Below are 22,847 nucleotides of genomic sequence, written 5' to 3' on the forward strand. Positions count from 1 at the left end.
GACCAAAACTTTTGAATACAAAATAAATTGTACATGAATTATGCAGGTGTAAAGACACACTTCCTACAAAAAATAAAGTAGTACACAAACAAGGATTTTAGGGTCACACCAGCATTACAACATAGGGTTTGTGACTTGCATTTGTTTAGATGTTTGTTTGTTTTTTTGTTTTTTTTCTTCAAAATTGATTAAAGTTTCATATACAATTACGGCATCTTATACAGTTTAGAAAATTCTAAACATTTGTCATATATTATTAACCTAAACAATTGTAAATAATAATACGAATACTTATAAACATATTGGATCACTGTGCAAATAATTTTAATATAGTACATCAAATAAAAAAGGGAGCATCTGTTAGCATTTCCTTTGAACATACCGCTAACATGAGTGGTTTCACTGCGCACCACTTCAGCGCACACCAGTGGTCACATGTGTCGTGACTCTGCGCGCGGTTGGCTAAACCTGCGCATGCACTGTACTCATTGTTCCGTAGCATAGTAGCCAGCACACCAGAGATTGCGGGAAGACCATAGACAGACTTCATTCACGGGCTTCTCGAAATTTCATCTCCCCGTCCCTTTTACGAAGAACATATTTCGCGATAATACGGCGTTGTTTGCGCTACAGTCGTCTGAAACGGAGCAAAAGCAATCCGAGAGGGGTTGTCTTCTGTGTTTTTATCGGCGGTCTTATCTGTAAGCGGCAGGCACCCGGACGCACGCTGATGGCGGTCACTATCGAGGATCTCTATCGTAACTACGGGATCCTTGCTGATGCCAAGGACAACCTCAGCCAGGTAAATAAAGGCCAACTTGTTCATTCTAAAACACGGTTTAACCGAAAGCTTTGTTGCTTTGCCGCAGTGCCTTATTTTACTTCCACTGCTGTTAACTTTGTTGAGTTACGCTACATAACATTGTTGTGTGCGTGCTAGGCTAGCTGTAGCTAGCTAACGTAGTGACCGGGCTAATGTTAATGGCCTCGCCATAGCGACCTTACGATAGGTTACTAACTCGACATTCATTATTTAATAAGTCAGCCAGATGGTTTTTTACTTACTAGCGAACCCATTTTCATTCAAACTGAAATCGGGGCAATTCGATTAAGCCTAGGTTGTTGACTCAAATTCCCCGCAATACCTCTCATTCAAGATCATGTTTTTCTGGAAGTTTTTGGAGCTTCGTGATTGTTGTTATCGATTTGTTTGTTAGGCAACACATTAGGAAAAATAATGTACTTCACCTCAATCATTTACTTCTACTTTTTTATTCTTTTTATTGTTTTTGCCATTTTTTTTATGTGATTCATTTAGTTCTTTCATTCTTTTTTTGCTGTGTTTATATGTTATGTTTTATGTGATCTTTGCTTGCGGTGTGAAGCACTTTGTAACAGGTTAGTGAACTGGCAGATTTGTGCCAGTTCTGCAAGTCGAGGAACTCTGTAACAGAGGCACGCCGCTTTTATTGTTTCTTTTGTAACTGACACAAATGTGAAACTACCCAGTCTTCATGCGCATCAGAAAATTAACAGTTAAACCCAAAATCAAACATACATATTTTTCCTCTTACCTGTAGTGCTATTTATTCATCTAAATTGTTTTGGTGTGAGTTACAGAGTTTTGGAGATGCTGTTGAGTTTTTCGAATGTATTCTTTGGCACTTTGAGCACCGCAAGCCGAGTTACATATAATTCCATAATTCCGCGGGTGGTCTCATCCTTCGAGCTCGGGTCCTCTACCAGAGGCCTGGGAGCTTGAGGGTTCTGCGCAGTATCTTTGCTGTTCCCAGTACTGCACTTGTCTGGACTGAGATGTCTGGTGTTCTTCCAGGGATCTGCTGTAGCCACTCCTCCAGTTTGGGGGTCACTGCCCCGAGTGCTCCGATGACCACGGGCACCACTGTCGCCTTCACCTTCCAGGCCTTCTCCAGCTCTTCTCTGAGCCCTTGGTATTTCTCTAGTTTCTCGTGTTCCTTTTTCCTGATGTTGCCATCACGTGGCATCACTGGTATTGCCACGTCAACCACAACGGCTTTCCTCTGCTGTTTGTCCACCACCACGATGTCTGGTTGGTTCGCCATTACCATTCTGTCAGTCTGAATCTGGAAGTCTCACAGGATCTTGGCTCGGTCGTTCTCTACCACCTTTGGAGGTGTTTCCCACTTTGACCTCAGGGTTTCCAGTCCATACTCCGTGCAGATGTTCCTGTACACTATGCCAGCCACTTGGTTATGGCGCTCCATGTATGCTTTCCCTGCCAGCATCTTACACCCTGCAGTTACGTGCTGGATTGTCTCAGGGGCCTCTTTGCACAGCCTACACCTTGGGTCTTGTCTGGTGTGGTAGATCTGGGCCTCTATTGCTCTGGTGCTCAGGGCCTGCTCCTGTGCAGCCATGATGAGTGCCTCTGTGCTGTCCTTCAGTCCGGCCTGCTCTAGCCATTGGTAGGATTTCTTGATATCAGCCACTTCAGTTATGTTCCGGTGGTACATCCCATGCAGGGGTTTGTCCTCCCATGATGGTCCCTCCTCCAGCACCTCTTCCTCTGTTCCCCATTGCCTGAGACATTCACTGAGCACGTCATCTGTTGGGGCCTTATCTTGGATGTACTTGTGGATCTTGGATGTTTTATTATATATTATAAATATAAGATGTTTATTAATGTGTTTTAAGTGTTACTTTTGGGGCAGGTGTATATCTATCTATCTATCTATCTATCTATCTATCTATCTATCTATCTATCTATCTATCTATCTATCTATCTATCTATCTATCTATCTAATCTTTATTATTGTATTCTTTTATTCTGCAGCACAAAGATGCCTACCAAGTAATCTTGGATGGCGTGAAGGGTGGCCCTAAGGAGAAGCGCCTTGCAGCACAGTTTATTCCCAAATTCTTCAGCAGCTTTCCGGAACTGGCCGATGCAGCCATTAATGCTCAGCTAGATCTTTGTGAAGATGAGGATGTGTCGGTGAGTATTAAAGGACACAGGTGTGCATGATTACCTAATAGACTCAGTGGCAGGTGCAGAGTTTGTTCTGTCACTGTGGTTAAAATTAAAGGTTCTATGGGTTCCTAGGTTGATGTGGACTTTCCAATTGTTATTTTTATTCCACTTGTCTTCAGATTCGACGGCAGGCCATCAAGGAGCTCCCACGGTTTGCAACCGGCGAGAACATCCTTAGAGTTGCAGATATTCTCACCCAGCTCCTTCAGACAGGTATTGGATGCCTCAAGCTAAACACTTAATACTTTATATCCTTTTAGGTTTTGAATTTGTTTTTACAAACAACCTCACTGACAAGGGGAGGCTTACTGGTGGTTTGTACTATACAGTCATGTTGTTTACTTAAGTCACGGCTATGATCCATTGTGAATATCATAATCTGTTTTTCAGTCAATATAATTCCCTGGATATTCTGGATATCAGATTTGCTTGTCAGTGTGAACAGCACATTGGTCTCTTGATTTTGACGTGATTCTATGCTAATATTAAATCAAAACCTTCAAGAATGACTACTGAAGAATCAAATTTTTGTGCTTTCAGATGATACAGCAGAGTTCAACCAAGTGAATGCAGCACTTGTTTCTATCTTCAAGATGGATGCTAAGGGTAAGTGCTGCTTCCCCCCACTGTTGGGCCAAATAATGCCCTTGTATGCTTTCAATTATTCAGCCATGTTCAGAGCTTTGCTGGAAGAGGGAACTGTGGAAAATGTCTGTCTTATTCTTCCTCCTTGGGATACTTATCCCAAAGTGAGATTTCTTTCTCCTTGCTTACAAGGTTAGTTGTAACCTGTGTTGTTTTGTTAAGGACTGTCACTGTCACTGGCCATGTAAAACAAATGATTATTAGGTTATTAGGCCTGTTTAAAGTACCTGTCCACTGGACATTCTTTTATTCAGATACCTGGGTGAATTGCCCCTGCATCCTCATTCATCCATCACAGCCAGTAGATCTGAAGGAGGGTGTAGGATATAACCCCTTATAATATTTAGGACTGGGTCCAGAATATTATGTAATCCTGTATGTCTTCAGGGTTTCTCAACCTACTAAAATGGATGTTTGGGTTGTACTGTTTTATTATAAACATGAGATATCAATCTGTCAGCTTACTGTGTATTTCATGATCATTGCATCCCTAGTTCAGATTGGGGTTGTGATCCCATTGAGTTTGTAATTACTGACTTGCATTGACACAATCCCATCTACTGCTGTCTTTTGGCGTCCAGGTACTCTCGGAGGCCTCTTCTCTCAGATCCTGCAGGGAGAGGACATAGTGCGGGAAAGGGCCATCAAGTTTCTGTCAGCCAAACTGAAGACCCTGCCGGAGGACGTCATGACCAAGGAGGTGGAGGAGTACGTTTTTGCAGAGACAAAGAAGGTTAGCATATAGTGTAGAATTGATTAGTGATCTTTGATCATAGATGAGTGATTTTTTTCTGTGTCTGTCTGAATGTAACAATGGTAATTTATATCAAACATCAGACTACATTACACCATATGGTGGACTGGAATCTAGGGTGTGTTAAGACTGCCGCTGGTCAATGCTGATTGTTTTGGTGGTGGCTGCTAATTTAGCTGACTTCCCCATCTAGCTGTAGTCTGAAACTTCTTTTCTGTTCTATGACTTGCATTGTTTTGTAAATGAGTGAAACTATGCATTTGTGATTACATCAACCACTCTCCCCTAGTATAATAGATCTGATTTAAAGGCCATGGGGTTAGTTACCATTTGGAGTAGAGACGAGCTTTTGCTTTATGTGCTAGTTAGGCTGAAACTCAGCTGACTTATTGTCATCATGTCTAGTTTTTTTTATTGAAACTATGTTAGATGAAGTTCAAACAATGACGTAGTATTTGGTGGATCATGTGTAAAAACAGACAAGAACACATGTTGACTAAGAGTTTCTTTCTCTTCCCTGCTCCCTCCTCAGGTGCTGGAGGATGTCACGGGAGAGGAGTTTGTGCTGTTGATGCGTGTAGTGTCGGGCCTGCGGGTGCTGCAGACTGTAAACGGGCGGCAGCAGCTGGTGGAGCTGGTCGTGGAGCAGGCTTTCCTGGAGCAGGCCCTCAACCCAGCTGACCCAGATACTGTTGACCGACTGCTGCAGTGCACGCGCCAGGCCCTGCCCCTATTCTCTGTGAGTACAACCAATGCACTTTACATCAACCAAGTTCACTGATCAAATAATGTCTTGTCAATGTCATATAATAGAAGCTGCTGTTAATTGATAATTGCAAACAAAGAAAAGCAGCAAATCCTCGCATTTGAGAAGCCGGAATCAAAAAATCTTTGGCATATTTGCATGGAAAAGGACTTAAATGATGACTCGTATCAAAATAGTTGCTGAAATTTTCTGTCGTTCGACTAATCAATGAATCTACAAATCGTTGCGTTGGCATTCATTACATTTTAATTAATCATATTTTTTTCCTGTCTTTTAGAAAAATGTCCATTCCACACGTTTTGTAACCTACTTCTGTGAACACGTCCTGCCCAACCTGAGCACCTTGACAAGTCCTGTGGCTGAGCTGGACATTCAGTTGGAGGTGAGTTCTTCTTTTTACTGTCTAATGGGAAATGGGCACTTGATGTCATTGTTTGGTCCTACCGGCTTATTCCACTACATTGCTGCAGTTTCTACAGGGTTTCTGGTTTGTTAGACGTGGTTGTTGTCATTGTGGAATAGTTGATTTCTCAGAAACAAATGATAACACTTCTGGAACCAGCGGCCCCTCCAACTTTGCAACTCTATAGCCCAGTTTAAAACAGTGTTGCAGTCTACAAGACACTGTGGCCATTAGAGAAAAAGACTAGTTTCCTGACCTGGATTTATTCAGCCTGAATCAGCACTTCCACTCCTGAGAGGCCTGACGAATATGGCCACGGTGTGAGGTCGATACTCCTAATGTCTGACATTTGGTGAGCGGTTGTAGTAGTAAACAAAGTCAGCATGGCAGCCACCTGTCAGAGGTGTCAGCCAACTGCATGTTGTTAATGGGTCATTAGTCTGCACCACGCAACACTGTTTCTCATTAGCAATGCACATTACACTATGTGAGGGGATCTGCTAAGCTGTGTGTGTATTTGTGTGTGTGTGTAGGTGCTGAAGCTGCTGGCTGAGATGAGTCCGTTCTGTGGAGACATGGAGAAGTTGGAGGCCAACCTCAACATGCTGTTTACCAAGCTGCTGGTAAGAACGGATTGTCCTGTTGTTGTTGGACACGGAGGAATACAAGTGGAAATACACTTAAAAATCTAAATAAACATTGGCCGTTTTCCTCCTGATCCAGTCTGAGATTTTAATGCTCTTTTTTTAGCATTTCCTTGCTTTACATTCATATTGTTGCACGCATGCATCCTAGATGCTGATGCTCTCAGTGAGCTTTCTACTGTTGGCCCCTGGCCAACTGAGGGTTACTTTTCTGCTAAGGATACTTAGCAGAAAATAGCAGTCAACATTCAAGAGCATGACTTATCTGGTATGGGTATTTGAACCAACAACCTTCCTTTTTAAGCACCTACATTTTTACAACTACTACTGTCAGTGTTGTTAAACTCGAAGTAGGGGAGGATGTATTGAAATATGTCCTGATAGGCTTATCTATAAAATAAGAGTTAGTAATTGACTTGGAGAACGTAAAACAGTGGCCCTAATAGTAATGATTTATAAGATTCATTCACTTATTGTAGAGGTAGTTTCAGTGCAGGCTCCACAATAATTAATTGTACAATAAATACTGGTAGAATAAAAAACTATTCCATATATCCCTTTGTTCCAGTAAACCCTAATGGTCCAAGCTGTTTGACACTAAAGTAGGGGTAACAAAAAGGTTCTGGTCATGATTTTTCGTGGTATTTATTTATTTTTTCTGTTCTGTTTGTGTAGGAGTTCATGCCTCTGCCACCAGAAGAGGTGGAGAATGGAGAGAACTCAGCAAACGAGGAGCCCAAACTGCAGTTCAGCTACGTGGAATGTCTCCTCTTTAGCTTCCACCAGCTGGGCAAGAAGCTGCCAGACTTTCTCCTCGACAAAGTGGATGCTGAGCGCCTCAAAGACTTCAAGATCAGGTGAGGCAGTGACGTACAAAAAAGTCTCCTAAAGTGCAATTGGTAAAATGAAAGAACTTATACAAAGTGTGATTTTTATTTATTTATTTATTTTTTTTTGCATGTCAGGTGTGTTTTGATGGTTTAGCTTAATCTACAGAAAAGCTCATGGTCATTTTGTCCCAAAACACCCATTTTCACATGGAATTGAATGTGGTTTGTGTTTCAACAGGTTACAGTATTTTGCCAGAGGCCTGCAGGTTTACATCAGACAGCTGCGAGTAGCACTGCAAGGCAAGACAGGCGATGCTCTGAAGACAGAAGAGGTAACGACTTCTGTCAAATTTAAGTTTGATTGCTTAGCTTAAGTAGAAACTTCATGCATACAGTCAACGGAGATGCAAACGGAGTACTTTAAGTTGTTTTTTGTTCTGCTGTGAAATATCGAATATAAGTATAACTTGTCTTTTGTGTGTAATCAGAACAAGATCAAAGTGGTGGCCCTCAAGATCACAAACAACATCAACGTCCTCATCAAGGTATGGTGTTGTTCATATACACTGAGTGACCAGAAAAATAAGAACGCCTGTATGATGTAATGCAACACAACACACTAGCATTACATTTTCTGCTCAAGTTGTGTATTGAATTGTTTTTGTGGCAGGTTTTCAGGCTAGTCTTTGGGGTGTTGTTACACTGAGCTGCAATATGTTAAAACATGTGTTTTCACATAATTTGTGTCTAGAGAAGTAGAAACACCTCACAAAAATAATGCAATCCACTGCAACAGCACAAAAGTAAACACAGCACCTTTCTGACACAGTGTCAACAACAATTGAGAATTTCACAACTTTAACAAGGGAAGAATTTGTTATAAAGACTGTTGCATTGGATTGCATTGTAATATACACAGTTCTATTTTTCTGGTCACTTAGTTAATCAGGAAAATAAAATAAAAACTCTGCATTGTGACCAATAGTTCTTTTTGAAATTTGTCTCATAATCTTTATTTCCGTTCCAGGATCTTTTCCACAACCCTCCATCATTCAAGAGCACAGTCACTCTGTCCTGGAAACCTGTCCAGAAGACAGAGGCAGTAGCGTAAGTGTGCTTCCACTTTTTGTCGCCAATGTTGCCTCTAGTTAGAGGTGGTAGAAACACCTTTTTTTGATTTAGCATTCAGCAGCCATACACACAGCAGCTGAGTGTCCTTGTTGCCCCATTAGGTCACCATCTACTTTTTCTTTTGTGTTTGTAGGCCCAAGCGCCCGTCAGGTGAGGATATGGGCTCTGGCGGCAGCACAAAAAAACAGATCTCTCCTCAGCCCCGGAGGGACGCACGGCAAATCTACAATCCCCCCAGCGGCAAGTACAGCGCCACCATTGGCAATTTTAACTACGGTGAGGAACACTTGGTGGCACCTTTTTCTCACCACAGTAAACACTGTTGTGCAGCATGTTCACCTTGATTTATTTTATACTGCACATTAGGTTATTGGACTCATTTATAGCTACAATTACTATTTTCTAATCACATCTGTGTCTGTAAGGACTTGTTTAAAGGTTTGTTTTACACAAAATTCTCAGGAATTTTTCACTGTCCATGGAATTTCTTAAAGACTTACTCCCCTAAAACTTAAGACATATTTTCAAATACTAACCCTCTGTAGGTTTAAATATGGTCCTGAAAAGTCTGTAGCTTGCTCCTTAGCGGAGGGCGGCAGCTGTAGTCAGCTTGGATTCACAGCAGTTAAATGGATTCCGGTGGCAACTCAGTCACGGCCAAAAAAAACATCAAACTTTTCAAAAAACACCTGCAGCATAATCCACTTTTCCATTGTTAATATGTATGATTCATATGATTATTAAAAGCATTACTTTGCCAATAAATAGTTAAATATGCTAGTACCAACAGTGCAACTGCTAGTAGTGTATCTTTCACATAGTCACCTGGGCTACCCACTGTCCATACATCAAATGAAAAACCAGTCAACAACATTTTTGACTGCTGTTTGAATTTGCATAATATTGAAATTATGCTTGGAAATCCACACGTGTTATTAAAAGAGAGAATGAAACAAAATATCTAAAATGGGCGAATCTTGCTAAGAGAAAAATCTGCTAAAGTATATAACTGTATTGGTATATATACTCTCCGGCCACTTTATTAAGTACAACTTGCTAGTACCGGGTGGGACCCCCTTTTGCCTTCAGAACTGCCTTAATTCTTCATGGCATAGATTGATAGTGTCAACAAGGTGCTGGAAACATTCCTCAGAGATATTGGGCCATGTTGACATGATAGCATCACGCAGTTACTGTAGATTTGCCGGCTGCACATCCATAATGCAAATCTCCCGTGTTCAACCACATCCCAAAGGTGGTTGGATTGAGATCTGGTGACTGGAGGCCATTTTAGTACAGTGAACTCGTCGTGTTTAAGAAACCAGTTTGAGGTGATTTGAGCTTATTTGAGCTTTGTGGTGCGTTATGCTGCCGGAAATAGCCATTAGAAGACAGGTTCTCTGTGGTCATAAAGGGATGGACATGGTCAGCATCAATACTCAGGTAGGCTGTGGCCAGGGTCTGAAATGAACACCCGCCAAGCACCACATGTGGGTAGATTTTCCGAGTAAATCTCAGAAGGCTATCCGTCACGCTGGCGTGTAAATGTTTGTACCAAAATAGTCATGTGTTGCAGCCAGAGACTCAGGCCGACGCTGGGCTGTAGTGTAACTTTCAGTTTGTTTTTTTATGCACTTTACAACCACAACGAAGCAGTATATGTTGCTTACAGTCCGCCAGCATATTTTCTCTGCTGCTAAAACCCACCAGCTTTGTGCTAACTACTGCAGCGTACAACAACAACGGAGGAGGAGGAGGAGGAGGAGGAGGAGGAGGAAGTTGTTCTTCTACTACTTGTGCTTCAAAAGTCTCTCACCTTACTCAAAGGCACAACCTGGTGGCAGAAGCCGTACAACACATCCACGAACATTAATACTGCATAAAATACTAAATTATGAACACTGGATTCCGGAAAACATGTTACATCAGTACATCTTGGAATATAAACATTACCTGCCTAGAAATGAATTTCAAATTAACCTGTTAAGTGAATTAAATTGAATTATACTCAACTACATCTAACTATACAACTAAATTGTGGGGTCCCTGATAACCCATACAAAACAGTTAACAAAGGGAAATAATAATAAATAATGAAACATAAACAATCTTGTAAATATCACTTGACCTCTCACATGTAATAAAATATCTGGCATGATGTCTCAGAGGAAATTCACAAACTCATGTTTGTCCCTATACAGTGTAGACACGCATACCATAATTGTTTTTTACGCGCATCTAAACAGTGCTGCGAAACTGTAGGAGCGCTCGAGATGGTCCTGGGGCGAATTAATTAATTTTCTTTGAGCATGTTTACAATTCTGACCCTACCATCTGAGCGTTGCAACAGTAATCGAGACACATCAGACCAGGCAATGTTTGCTAACTATAGCCTCAGTTTCCTGTTCTTAGGTGACAGGAGTGGCACCCGGTGTATTCTGTGTTCAGAGATGGTCCTCTGCATACCTCGGTTGTAACGAGTGGTTATTTGAGTAACTGTTGCCTATCTCTCATCTTGAACCAGTCTGGCCATTCTCCTCTGACCTCTGCCATCAGCAAGGCATTTCCGCTCACTGGATATTCTCTTTTTCGGACCATTCTCTGTAAACGCTAGAGATGGTTTATGTGTGAAAATCCCAGTAGATCAGCAGTTTCTGAAATAATCAAACCAGCCCGTTCAAAGTCACTTAAATCACCTTTCTTCCCCATTCTTATGCTTGGTTTGAACTTCAGGAGATCGTCTTGACCGTGTCCACATGCCTAAATGCGTTGAGTTGCTGCCACGTGATTGGCTGATTAGATATTTGCGTTAAACAGTTGTACAGGTGTACCTAATAAAGTGAGCGGTGGGTGTATATAGGCCAGTAAGTAACAAGAAATTGCCGTACAGAAATGCCAACGTTATGTTTGAGGTCATTTTTCAACTGTAAACGGTCCTGCTCAGTACATATCCTTTTAACAGTCACACTTAAAATATAGTTATCAAAAATGTCAGTTAAAAATATTTGTCTATATATTATTCAATTATTTTTAAATTCTCATATCAAAAATTAAATATTTGTCAGATTATAGTCATCTGTCTGACCATACTGAACTGTTTGTTTTTTGTTTGACTCCAGAGCAGCGTGGCGGGTTCAGGGGCGGCCGAGGACGAGGCTTTGGAGCTAGAGGCAACAGGAGCCGAGGCCGAACCTACTGAGACACATACACGCAGTACATATTGCTCATTGAACTGCATCACATCAAGATCTTTTCCGCGCCAATATGGACTATTTGTCACCTACTCTTCAGTTTTTTTAACTGGTCTCCACATCTTTTTCACTTTCCAACTTGCGCATCCAGATTTTTGCTGTTGTTTTTGGAGGGGGGTTTGGTTTCCTGTCTTCAGAATATCAGACACTGGGCTCAGACTTTTTAACATTTTTTCCCCGTGTTCCTCTTGGCCAAGGCAATAGTTCAAATAAATCTAAATGGTGTTTGTTTTTTCCCCCTTAATTTTTAAAATAGTCTGTGTATTTTTGTGGAAAAAAAGACTGCCAAGTTGTAACTGATAAATATTTTTGTCAGATTGTTGTAGGAATGGTAAAGATCCTCTTGTTTTGCAACATGTTGATGAATGCATTTCTTTCTACCTTTTTTTATTTAATCTTGTTTTCTTTTTTTTTATTAGAGCTTAAGTTGAATTGGCTGACTATGCTACTTTGTATGAATCAATGATGTTTCATTGGATTTTTATCATAAACTTGTATGGAAGTATGAACTTTTGTCTTTTACTTTTATGTAGAATTTTGCAGTAGTTAAGCTGCAAACTGGTCTGGGATCAAGACAAACATGCAACTCCTCACAATGCTACTGCTTCAGATTTCTTTTTTTCTCAATGCAAAAATTTGCGTGTTTTGTGATTTACACCTTTTACCTTTCTCGTCCCATTCTGTCCTCTCACGATCCATTCACTCGCTCACACACTCATTCATTGCATTTATCCTTTCCACCCTCCTGTCTTTCCTTTTTCCTTCTCTTTCCATTTGTACTTGCCTATAACTGTACCAAAGCAGAGTGAAGAGGGTAATTTTATCTCAAACACACATACACAAACGTGCTTTCTTGGGTGTCTACATGTCTGCATCAACACTCGGCTTCCCCACTACTCACTCCTCCCTCCCCTTAGTCCAGTAAGTGTGTGTGTGTGTGTTTTGAGGTCCTGAGGGTGGGTGTGTCGGCTTTGAAGTCAAAAACGGTAGAATCCAGCTCTCAATAATTGAAGGGGCTGTAAATAGTTGCTGCCATGTTTAGAACACACACTTTATTTTACACAGGCTCTACTTGCCCTGTGCACGTTCAGTCATGCACACATTTTCCTACATTCATTCCACTTAACGTAAAGTGAACTTGAACCTGTCTGTATCTTAAACTTGAACCTTATTCCAAACCCCTAATCTTGACTGTTCCTAAACAACCTCATGTAATTCTGATTAAGATATAGCAAAAGCCAAATCTTACTCCTAAACAAAACAAGGAACATGTCCACATGCACGTCAAAAGGTCCAAACCTGGTTCTCATAAGGATAGAAGACACAAACACACACAGCTCTCAGTGGGTGCTACAGGTCTGCATGTGAAGACACACGTGTGTGCTGGTGTGTGTAGGTGGATGCTTTGGAGGAGGAGGGGCGCTCTAACTCAATTTTTCTGAATAGACTGTGGCAACGTTTTACAGAGAGGCAACTGTGAATGGTTTGAACTATTCAACAAAACCTCCAAACCATTAATATAAAAGTTGCATATTGAAATAGCAGAGATGCAGCTTTTCCTTTTGGGGGGGTAATGCTTCCGTTTGCAAAAAAATACAACTGATTCATTATATAAATTGATTAGAAATATCGATTGATTATTGTTGGGGACATTTCTGCTCCTTAATCGCAGAAAATACACTATATAAGAAGAAGACGCTTGTAGATCCATAGATTGGCTCTTGTCTTGGCAGAGTCTCCCCTCTAGAGGGCGATCCAGACCCGAGTTTTCCTCGCAAAGCAACCAGATCTATTTTTATCCCCACCGAACGAGTCACTTAAAGCTTTCATGATGTCTTTTTGTCTCTCTTTGTATTTCTGCTCGGGTTAAGGCAAAGGAGGAACACTGCGATCCGGGCGAGCAATGCAGAGAAGAGAGAAAAAACCCCTAAATGAAATCTCCTCCTTTTCATGACCCAGGACGAAAATATTTTGTGATCAAGAGCCTGGTGTATTTGTCAATTACTGGTCAAGTACTGTGCTGAGTCAGTGCTGACATGAACTAAGGCTGCACCGGCGAGAGGGCATCACAAATGTAGTTGGATGCACTATTTGCGTGATTACGGGCATATTTGTGTGTGAACGGTCATAAAATCTTCTGTGATACAGTGGGCTGGGACTTCTTTATAATGCCCCAATTTCCTCCCCCATTTGGTTTCTTTTCTTTACTAATTTGATCTTTGATCCTCACTGAGTTGCAGGCTGATGGTGTATTTCTTGCAGAGAGAGGCTACTGTACGTCTTTTGGCACAGGCATCGTGGTGCGTTTAAGGTCTACGTTTAAGTTCTCATTTCAGGACAGTAGGGGGCGTTATGCAACCAAGATAAACCCTCAGCCCTCGCCTCATTGATCGTGACCAGGTATTTCCCAAACCAGCCAGCCAGCCAGCCAGCCAGCCAATTCCTGGCACATGCGTTCACACACACACGGCGGAGCTGAAAATAATCAAGTGGTGGAGGAGGAGGAGTGGGCGGCAGGAGAGGAAGCGAAGACGACCCTCAGAGAGAGAAGGAAGGAGCGACTGTACGAGTCCATGTGAGAGTAGAAGTGAAGGTAAATCAATAAAGCACTTGGTGGAACTCTCTGGGTTTCCTCACTTTATTACCAACCTTTGGGAGAAGGTGATGGTGATGATAAAATAAGGCCTTTATACTGCACCCCAACAGACCTGAGGCAAAATCCACACTTAGCATGAATGTTTCTTGCAAATTTGCAGTAGTTAAAGGTCCTAAATTTCATTTTGTTTCCAGTATTGTTGTGATTAGGTCTCAGAAAGGAGCTTAATGTTGTATGAGGTCAGGCCACACTGCTGTATCTGTGGAAGGTGCGTTCACTTGTTAGCCTACTCTAGTTGTTGTGTGTTGCGTTCAGTGCTGCTATTTTGTTGGAAAAGATTGTCCCAACAACATTAGTCTAAGTTTGGTGTCCTGAAACAGATGATGTGATTTTGTTAACATGCAAATTTAACAATTTGCTATTCAGACAAACATGTATGGTGGGGTTTTTTTGGCAAACTACTGCCTTCCTGTTTCCATATGGTCTTCCACGTTTGAACTGTAGCCTGCAATACCACACATTGCATTCATTTCTATAATGAGAAATGGAACCTTTTTTACACCGTAAAATGTTCTCCAACTTCAATGTCCAATTTGTAATGGTGTTCACAGAAAATTCTGACAGTTCCTGAATGCGGTTTGAGTCTTTACAGACCAAAATAAAGAGTGCCTGCAGTTGTGATGGTTGGACTGGAGATTGCCCTAAGCTGCATGTAATCAATATAACAGGGAGAATCCTCCACATCCAAATATAACAACCTCAGTCATTTTCAGATCATAAATGTTCCATATTAATAGGCCTATCTTTATGGTTAGATAGAGAGGAAGAATTTACCTCCTGGAGACCTTTAACCGGAATTTATGTCACACTTCAAACTGTCTTTACTGACCACCATATAGTTATCAGAGTCTCATATGAACTCCACTGCTGATCAAAAGGGACTCGGACTGTACTGAAGCAGCTAGGATGAGAAACATGGGTTCTTAACTGAGTTTGATGACAAAAGTAGTATCCATATTCCATAAGAATTGCTCAAATTCACTATATGCTACAAAAAGGTACTTCCGTGCTTGCTTACATTCCTGTCTTCTTTAGTCTAGAAACATTACGAAAGGAGAGGCGATACTACTGACACTTTTTCTATTAGATAGTGCACAATGTTCTGGTATTAGATTAACATTTTGTCCAGTGAAAGTGCAGCTGCATTTGTTCTTAGCACCACGGTTGTCTTTTTCCAGCTTCTCATGAATTCTGCTTTACATCCTTCCTTGACCTCATGGCGTTTTCTATCAATGTCCAGGAAAAGTTGTTAGGAGAGGGAAAAGGAGAACAGTATACACAGTATATGTTACGGAGCTGTCCATGACTCTGAACCTCTGTGTGGCTGAGTTTTAATGGAAACTGCCCCTGGTGCTGAAAACACACTAGACTTGAGTCGGGCAGTGCAGGGTTAAGGACATTTGTCTTTCACCAGACTCAGGTGCGTAAGGTGTGAAGTTTAACAGAATTATGTTACCAGTATGTCCATACTTAGACACCTTAACTATTTATATAGAGATTCCTGATGTGAGGAAAGCCTATGTTTTCTTGCCTGTTGCTCCACACAGAGGTCAGAGGTCAAGGTCAGCTACACACAATGAAGTGCTTTGCTTAAGGACGGGTGGACGGCTGCACCCAGTATTCTCAGCTATTTCTATTCAGGCATTCATTTATCACCAATCAAAACTCTTCCCACCGCTCATCATTTCTTGGAACCGTGATGGCGTTTAACTTCAGCGTCCCTGAATTAAGATAGTATCAGTGGCCAATAACAGGCCGGGATGTACGCGGAAAAATAAATCAGTTGTGAAAAGGGAACTTTTTCTTCCCTTTTTTTTATAAAAAAAAAACAACAACAACAAAAAAACGCACCGTCCGCCCCCTCATGTACAATGCTGGGAATAGTAACAGCACTGTGAGGCTGGGCTAAATATAGCAGCCAGTGAGTGTTAACATTTCAACTTCAGCAGGAGTGCAGGGAAGCGGCTGCTGCACGTGTGACCGCTGTGGATGTACACAGTATCGCTATAAATACCAACCAGCCCTCCTCTCTGCTGCTGTATATTATATGCAGACCAAGCCGGGGTTGGTTTGTGTAAAAAAAAAAAAAAAAAAAAAACACGCTTTAATTCCTCCTGTCGCAGACAAAAACACAAATGGCCAAACATACAAGGAAACGATGCGCTGATTTCGTCTTTATAGCCAACGTATACAAATAATAAGCGAAAAAATTACAATATTTGTAGAGAAGCAACGATTTATACATTATCCGCCTCTCAAAGGACAGAATTAGCCTACAGCGCATTTATTTATTCACACCTCTTCTATTTTTATCAGCTTTAAAGTAAGGTGGAAATCAAAAACGGCGATTAAACAGATTTCTAGACGTGTTTTTGCCCCGTTAGACCAGCGACATCATCATTAACCCGTAGGCTCCTGCCGATAAACCTATAAGATGATCAGCCGCATCAGCTGCCGCTCTCCTGATAGATATTCACACGATTCCGCTGATGAAGGACGGGTTTGAAATTCAGCTTTTCCAAATCTAAAAGTGGATGGGGAAGGATGATGGATTTTGGGAGGGGAGGGGTGTAGTTTATTTTTATCACGGCCGCTTTTCAGAAATAGAAGGCAGTCTAAAAAAAAACCAGACCTCATGATTTCTTCTCAATCGAAGACGCTTGTGCAGCAAACCGTGCATTTATTTGTGATGGAAGGAGACTTTAACCCCCCCCCCCCAAAAAAAAACTATGTTACGTAATCTAGCATGTGAATGTCAAGAGACAGAAAGAGTCGTGGAGAGAGGGGGGTATTTGGTCTATGCATAGAGCTCCCAAAACTCATACCCAGGGAACACAGTGTACTCTGGTGTCCCCTGAGACTTGGTATGTTGGATTTCACCCCCTAAACAAACTAGAATAACGGAAATAGTGCACCAACAGAACAGGTGGCTTCCCGCATTAATCCCATTTGTCCGTCCATTCAGACTTTTCGGGAGGAACTGTGTGAATGAGTGAGTGGGAAAGTGATAAACGAATGAATGAACGACTGCACGAAATGAGTGAATGAAGAGCAGCAGCAGCAGCAGAAGAAGAAGAAGAAGATCGCAGGGGGCGCGCATCGCTCCTGCCCCTCTCAAAGGGTTTTCTTTGTCTTTTTTTTTTTTTCCTCCTGCAGAGGGAAGTACGGCTGCACGGGCAATAACCAAGCATGGAGAGCAAACACATACAGTACACACACGCACATTAAAGGGGGGTGATGGGGCAAGGGGCGTGCGCGCCTGCGCGTGTGCGCGCCGCACATGTGACAAAGCCGTTCATACATATTCAGCAGCTCGATTCATGCGGATTCTTCTCTTGAGGTGGTTTATTTTGTGCAGCAGAGCTCCCAACCAAGCGCGTGATGCAAAGGATGGTTGGTATTAGGTGTGTGTGTGGGGGGTCTATAAATAGCACTATAGCTCTGCTTCCATTGACATCATTTAGGCAGGAGAGATGGAAAAATAAATAGGGGGGGGGGGGAGATGGGTTCCTTAATCTGGGCTTGAAATTCAAACAAAACCTGGCCAGCCATCCCTCTGTACACTCTCAACAAAAACGGTTCTACATAGTAAACCTGAGGATGGTTCTTCTAGACTTGAAACCTGTCTTTTCAAGCTTCTCTTTGGTTTTGCTTTAGTGAATCATACTTTAGTGAATCATAATTTACAATAAAGCTAAAGCAGAAAACAAACTGGACAAAAATAAGTTCAATTATCCCACACACACCTTAACAATGCACCAAATGTTCCAAATCAACTACTTTTAAAACAAAGTTTCAAGATCTTTCTATTTTTTTATTTAAAATTTGAAATATATTTTTGGATTTTTTTAAATGTACATTTGGATTTTAAACTATATTTTACTTTTGGGATTTCCTTTTTATTTTGATCTTTTTTTTCTATTTAACATTTAAACAAAACAGTATATGTATGGGGGGTTACCAGTTTATTAAGCCAGTAAGTGAGGAAACAAATTAGCAAGGCCTCAAAAGATCACACATTAAACCTTGTAAATTCCACAAAGACAAGACATTACAACACTGATATTGTACCCTTCTGTGGGGTTTCTTTTTTTAGTCGTAATGGTTAAATACTTAAAGCGTTACCCTGGCAGAGGATCCCTTCAATCCCTCTCTTTTTGGTGCGTATGCTTGCCCTCATCCACTGGGGCCCAATAGTAAACATCAGACCAAAACACCCACTGTTTCCTAGAAAGACGCAGCCTGCGAGTCGGAATGGAAAGCCACGAGGCAGATGGGAGGGGACATCAAACAAATTAAAAGGACCTCTGTGTATACAACAGACAAATACACACAAGCAGAAATCCAAGTGGAAAAGACGGGGGCCATCTTACACCCAAGGCAAATGTTTTGGAAGGTATTATTATTGTATTGACATGCTTAAAAAAAGGACAAGGCGGAGGGTTAAAGCTCAATAGGCCGTATAGAGGGAGCGGCATTTTCATTTCGTTATCAAGACTAACATTTCCGCTCAAACAGGCTGACTGACTTGTGTGTTTATGTTATTATGGAGGAGGAAAGAAGGACAGCACACTGTTTTTCCATGGTCGGAGTGTCTTAGTCACACCCAGGATCTCTCTCTGTCTCTGTAACTCTGTCGTCAGCCTTGGCACTGACCCCTGAATGCTGCGTGACTTTCATTGGTGCTGATGACGTCTTCTATGATACATATCTCCCCATGTGGTTCCCCTGCCTTTTCCTGCTATCACACATCTGAGTCCCACAGCTTGTACCCGCAACAACACTTGGTTACTTGCTATTGTTTTTCTCATTTTTTTCTCATTTATTGTGATTCCCTTCTTGGTTATTGTGAGAAAACTCTTCTTTTCCCTTCATTCACAGAGAGGTCAGAGGTCAGAGGGCAGCAACAGCTGCAGAGTCTCCTTGAAGTTGCAGGACTTCTTCAAGGGCGCTTCAGCAGGCCAGACATTTGCTTGAACCCTGGATAGACACCCTGCCACCCTTTATTCGCAGTAACCTGAGCAGGTTAGTGGTACATTCATGTACTGTATATTCTGGCATAAACGGAGCATCTTTCCTCTCTGTTGTTGATCACACACTCCACTTCCTCCTCCCAAACAGCACTCGCACTGTTTTTTTTTAGTGTGCTTTGCGCACAATTCTCACAGCAAAAACCTGAAAGGTATGGTGCTAAATGGCTACCAGACGTGAGAAGGAACATCCTACGACATTTGAAATGTGTGTCTCTCAATTCAAGAGGATGAATCATAAGGCCTAATTCAGTCCTAATGGTGAATTATCTTTGTCTCTCTCTGCTCCCTCCCTCTCTCATACATCTCCTTCTCTCTTCTTCACTCTTTTCTTCTCCTTCTCTCCTCATATATCACACATAGAAACACAGTCTCACTTTCTTTCTGCACACCTGCAAAAAACAAACAGCAACCCAGTGACTAAAGTAGGTTGGGCAACTTTTCAAAGGAGCTGGTCTGAAAATTCATAAACAGGTGGACAGGTTCCAAATCAGTAGCCAACATCTGCATGTACGATGTGTGTGTGTTTTGTAGCCATGCATGCATCAATGACAATGTGTGTCTTGGAGAAAGGTGCAGGCAGCTATTTTCCAAAACAACACGTCGTATTAAATTAAAGATGGAAATAACTGATGTTACTCATACAATGTGCATATAAAGATAACAGTTTATAGTTCTGCCAAATATTGTGTCTTCACCATAATTGAAATAATTGGCTAAAGACACGAGAATACCAAGGATGAAATGTTTATAAAATTTTCTGCTGATGCTTACTGGGAAATTTAGTTTTTTGCTCTACAGGTAGGTCAAAGGTCAGGGTCAGAACAGGACGGCATTCCCTAAAGCTCCATATTATTACAGTGAAAACATATTGATAAGATGGGAAAGTGCTGACAGTGAGTATCAAACTAGTGACCAGTGGGTCAAGGGTTGTCTCCCTGATCACTTACATACAGCGATGTATGTGAGTAAACTCTAATCCCCAGACAGAGTTTAAACAATAAATAATAATCAGTCATACTGTCTGAAAAACATTAATTTACAGTTGCATCTCTACTGCAATCACCAATAAAGTAATCAATCACCAATTTGTAAGTAGTAGTTAGATTGGATAACTTCATAGCTTTATGGGGTTCCAAAAATTCAAACTCTCCAAATTTGGAGATGGTTTTCATTGTGCATAATTTCGATATGATCTCCCATAGCTTGTGAATAAGACATACATTGCAGTTCTGTATTGATTCTGGTGAGTGTATTGCCACTTTGCTTCATCAGCCCATTATCAATTATCAGTCACAATATTTTCCTGGGCTGCGGATGAGTCAGAGGCCTGTGAAAATAATAGCAGTAATACTATTTTATGGAGGCCACTCATCACAACAGTTTCCAAAAACGTGCTTTACAACAATACTGTGTAATGGCTCAGCAGAGAAAACGGCGATGGAAACAGTCCAGTCTTGAGGTTTTTCAGCTTGTAATGACATTTCAGCACCTCGGACAGCTCCTGGAGGCAAACCCCCAAACAGCAAACTCCTCCTCTAACCCCAAATACTCTTCCTCCAAACCAACTTTCCAGACACCCTATTACCTGAGACTAAAACCACTACTTTCCTTTTGTACATTACAGGTCTGCTATCCTAACTGAAAACCCCTAAAGAACTCAGCATTCCCTGCCTGTCAGCTTCTCTGTCTGTCTTTGTGGTGTTCTCGCTCCTTGGCTTTAAGAGCTGTGGGTTAAATGGGGAAAAGGTTTTCAACATAGTCAGCTGGAGGATATTTTTAGACTGGAATAGCCAGAGAGAGACAGAAAGACAAACCTATTTTGACCTGTTTGACCTGATTACTAAAGCTGTTACTTATTATTCTTTATCATAGCCTTAATCAATTTTTTTATGCTCTCTTTTTTCATTGTCTGTTTATTTACTTGTTTTGGCAACAATGATTAATATGCACATGTGAAATTCAATTTGAATTTAACTTATTTTTGTATTGTTCCCTCTCCAGCGAGACTCCACATTGAGCACTGGGTCTTTAGGCTTCAGATATCGATGTGTCTGGTACAGCTCAGTCGGTTTGGAAATGGTGGTGGTGCCGGGGAGATGTGATGGGGGCTAAACATCTCAGAATAAAACATGCTATCCCCCCACTCCTCACCCATATCTACTCACACACCCCCTTCACCCCAAACACCCCAACCCCAAACACTCAAAAGCCCCACCCCTCTCTCCTTGCCAGCTGAATTAATTTGATACTATTTTTGAAAGTCAGTGTTTCTAAGGGAAACCTAATGACGCAATGACGTCAATGCAGGTCAATAGCACACTGCTGGAGAAGAGGACCAGAGAGAGAGAGAGAGAGAGAGAGAGACAGATAGAGAGACAAACACACAGAGATGGAGAGAGAGAGAGGTGGTTGCAGGTCTCGTTGTTGAGCCACTTTTCCAAAGCCCTTCCCTTTGTTGTGACATGAATGGTTCTCTCCTGGTTATTTATTTATATTTTTTTTATTAATTCCCAATCCCTTCCCGCGAGCTGCTTTTGCTTCGCCTTGGTCCTCGTGCCTTTTTAACTGCGCCCGATTTATTCGCTTCCCGGCGGGTTTGCGCCCATAATAGCTCGGACTCTAAGTCGCGCTTCTACTGCCCCATTCATGCTTTCCGTCTCTGTCTGGAAGTCATTCACACACACACACACACACACACACACACACATATGCACACACACACGTGCACACGCACACATGCACACGCACATATACACGTTCGCGCACAGACAGTGAGAGAGAAAGAGAGAGTCTATGCAGTGAGGTGAATCGTGTGGCGCGCCTCCCCATTTGCGTCCCCCTGATTTGGCGGGCTCTTTCTATCAGCTGGCTCACATTTGTAACTCGGTGTACTTCCCCCCTCCTCTCCAACCACCATCGTCACCTTTCCACTCCCAAAACCCTTCACCCCTCCCAACACCACCACCCAACCAGCCCACCTTTCTTTTGAGCTTGCTCCCTGAATCCTAAATGGCAACACCAAATATTTTAGTATCCGACAGAACAGGGAGACGACGCACATCGGACTGACCTGTTTCCTCCATCCTGACGCAGGAGCAGAGGCTGCATGCTGCCCTGCTACTCTTAGTTTCTCTATGTCTCCTCTTTCTCTCTCAGCCTACACAAAGCCCTTTTTTTTAAAAGAACTTAAAAAGAGAAAAAAAAATCTAAAAGGTAAGTGATTTTTTTTTTTTTTTAATAGAAAAGGTCGCGAATCCCGACCCGGAATGTGCTGTACTAGTCAGGGAAGTTTGCAGTTAGACCATGCGTAGATATTTTGGGACTTAGAGTTTCGGTGGTTGCCGGTTGATCTGAGGACAAGGGTAGCACTCTCACGCGCAGAAAGATAAATCTAACTGAAGCTCATAATTAACCGGATTTCTCATTTACTGCACGAGACATCCAGGACGACTTTATTTAGGTTCATCGCAGGGCACGCCGGTATTTGCAAGCGTCGCTACCTCCGGGAACGATCAAACTAGACCATAAACACAGTAATGGAACTGTATTTAGGAAGGGTTTTTGGTTTTGTGTGTGTATGCATATCGACAACGGAGGGGATTTTGCAGACACTCAAAGAGAGCGGGCTGCGGTAATGCGTAGGAGTATTCACGTGTTGGGGATCCTCTGCTTCAGGCTGCCTGCTCTGGTGAGATGCCTAGTAACAACTAAAAGAGAGAGA

At 41.9% G+C, this 22,847-nt stretch overlaps 1 protein-coding gene across 2 annotated transcripts; it reads left to right on the forward strand.

Annotated features, from left to right (window-relative positions):
- Positions 1-457: 457 nt before the first annotated feature.
- Positions 458-11,946, forward strand: api5 (apoptosis inhibitor 5). Of its 2 annotated transcripts, none has more exons than XM_044192662.1 (14): positions 458-802; positions 2,816-2,977; positions 3,133-3,226; positions 3,554-3,619; positions 4,240-4,391; positions 4,945-5,151; positions 5,456-5,560; positions 6,115-6,204; positions 6,901-7,082; positions 7,294-7,387; positions 7,544-7,600; positions 8,083-8,162; positions 8,320-8,462; positions 11,306-11,946. In XM_044192662.1, the coding sequence occupies exons 1-14, from the start codon at positions 731-733 to the stop codon at positions 11,383-11,385; spliced, it is 1,584 nt and encodes a 527-aa protein (XP_044048597.1). In that variant the 5' UTR covers positions 458-730; the 3' UTR covers positions 11,386-11,946. The 2 variants fall into 2 exon arrangements, with proteins under 2 accessions (XP_044048597.1, XP_044048598.1); XM_044192663.1 differs by having other exon boundaries at positions 470-802; positions 8,320-8,426.
- The last annotated feature ends 10,901 nt before the right edge of the window (positions 11,947-22,847 follow it).

This window comes from Siniperca chuatsi, linkage group LG4 (assembly GCF_020085105.1).
Source record: "Siniperca chuatsi isolate FFG_IHB_CAS linkage group LG4, ASM2008510v1, whole genome shotgun sequence".
Lineage (NCBI taxonomy): Eukaryota > Metazoa > Chordata > Actinopteri > Centrarchiformes > Sinipercidae > Siniperca > Siniperca chuatsi.

Coding starts and splice junctions, on each gene's coding strand:
- api5 (XM_044192662.1), top strand. CDS start 731: ATGGCGGTCACTATCGAGGATCTCTATCGTAACTACGGGATCCTTGCT. Junction 4,392..4,944: donor TTTTTGCAGAGACAAAGAAG/GTTAGCATATAG, acceptor CTCCCTCCTCAG/GTGCTGGAGGATGTCACGGG. Junction 7,083..7,293: donor CTCAAAGACTTCAAGATCAG/GTGAGGCAGTGA, acceptor GTGTTTCAACAG/GTTACAGTATTTTGCCAGAG.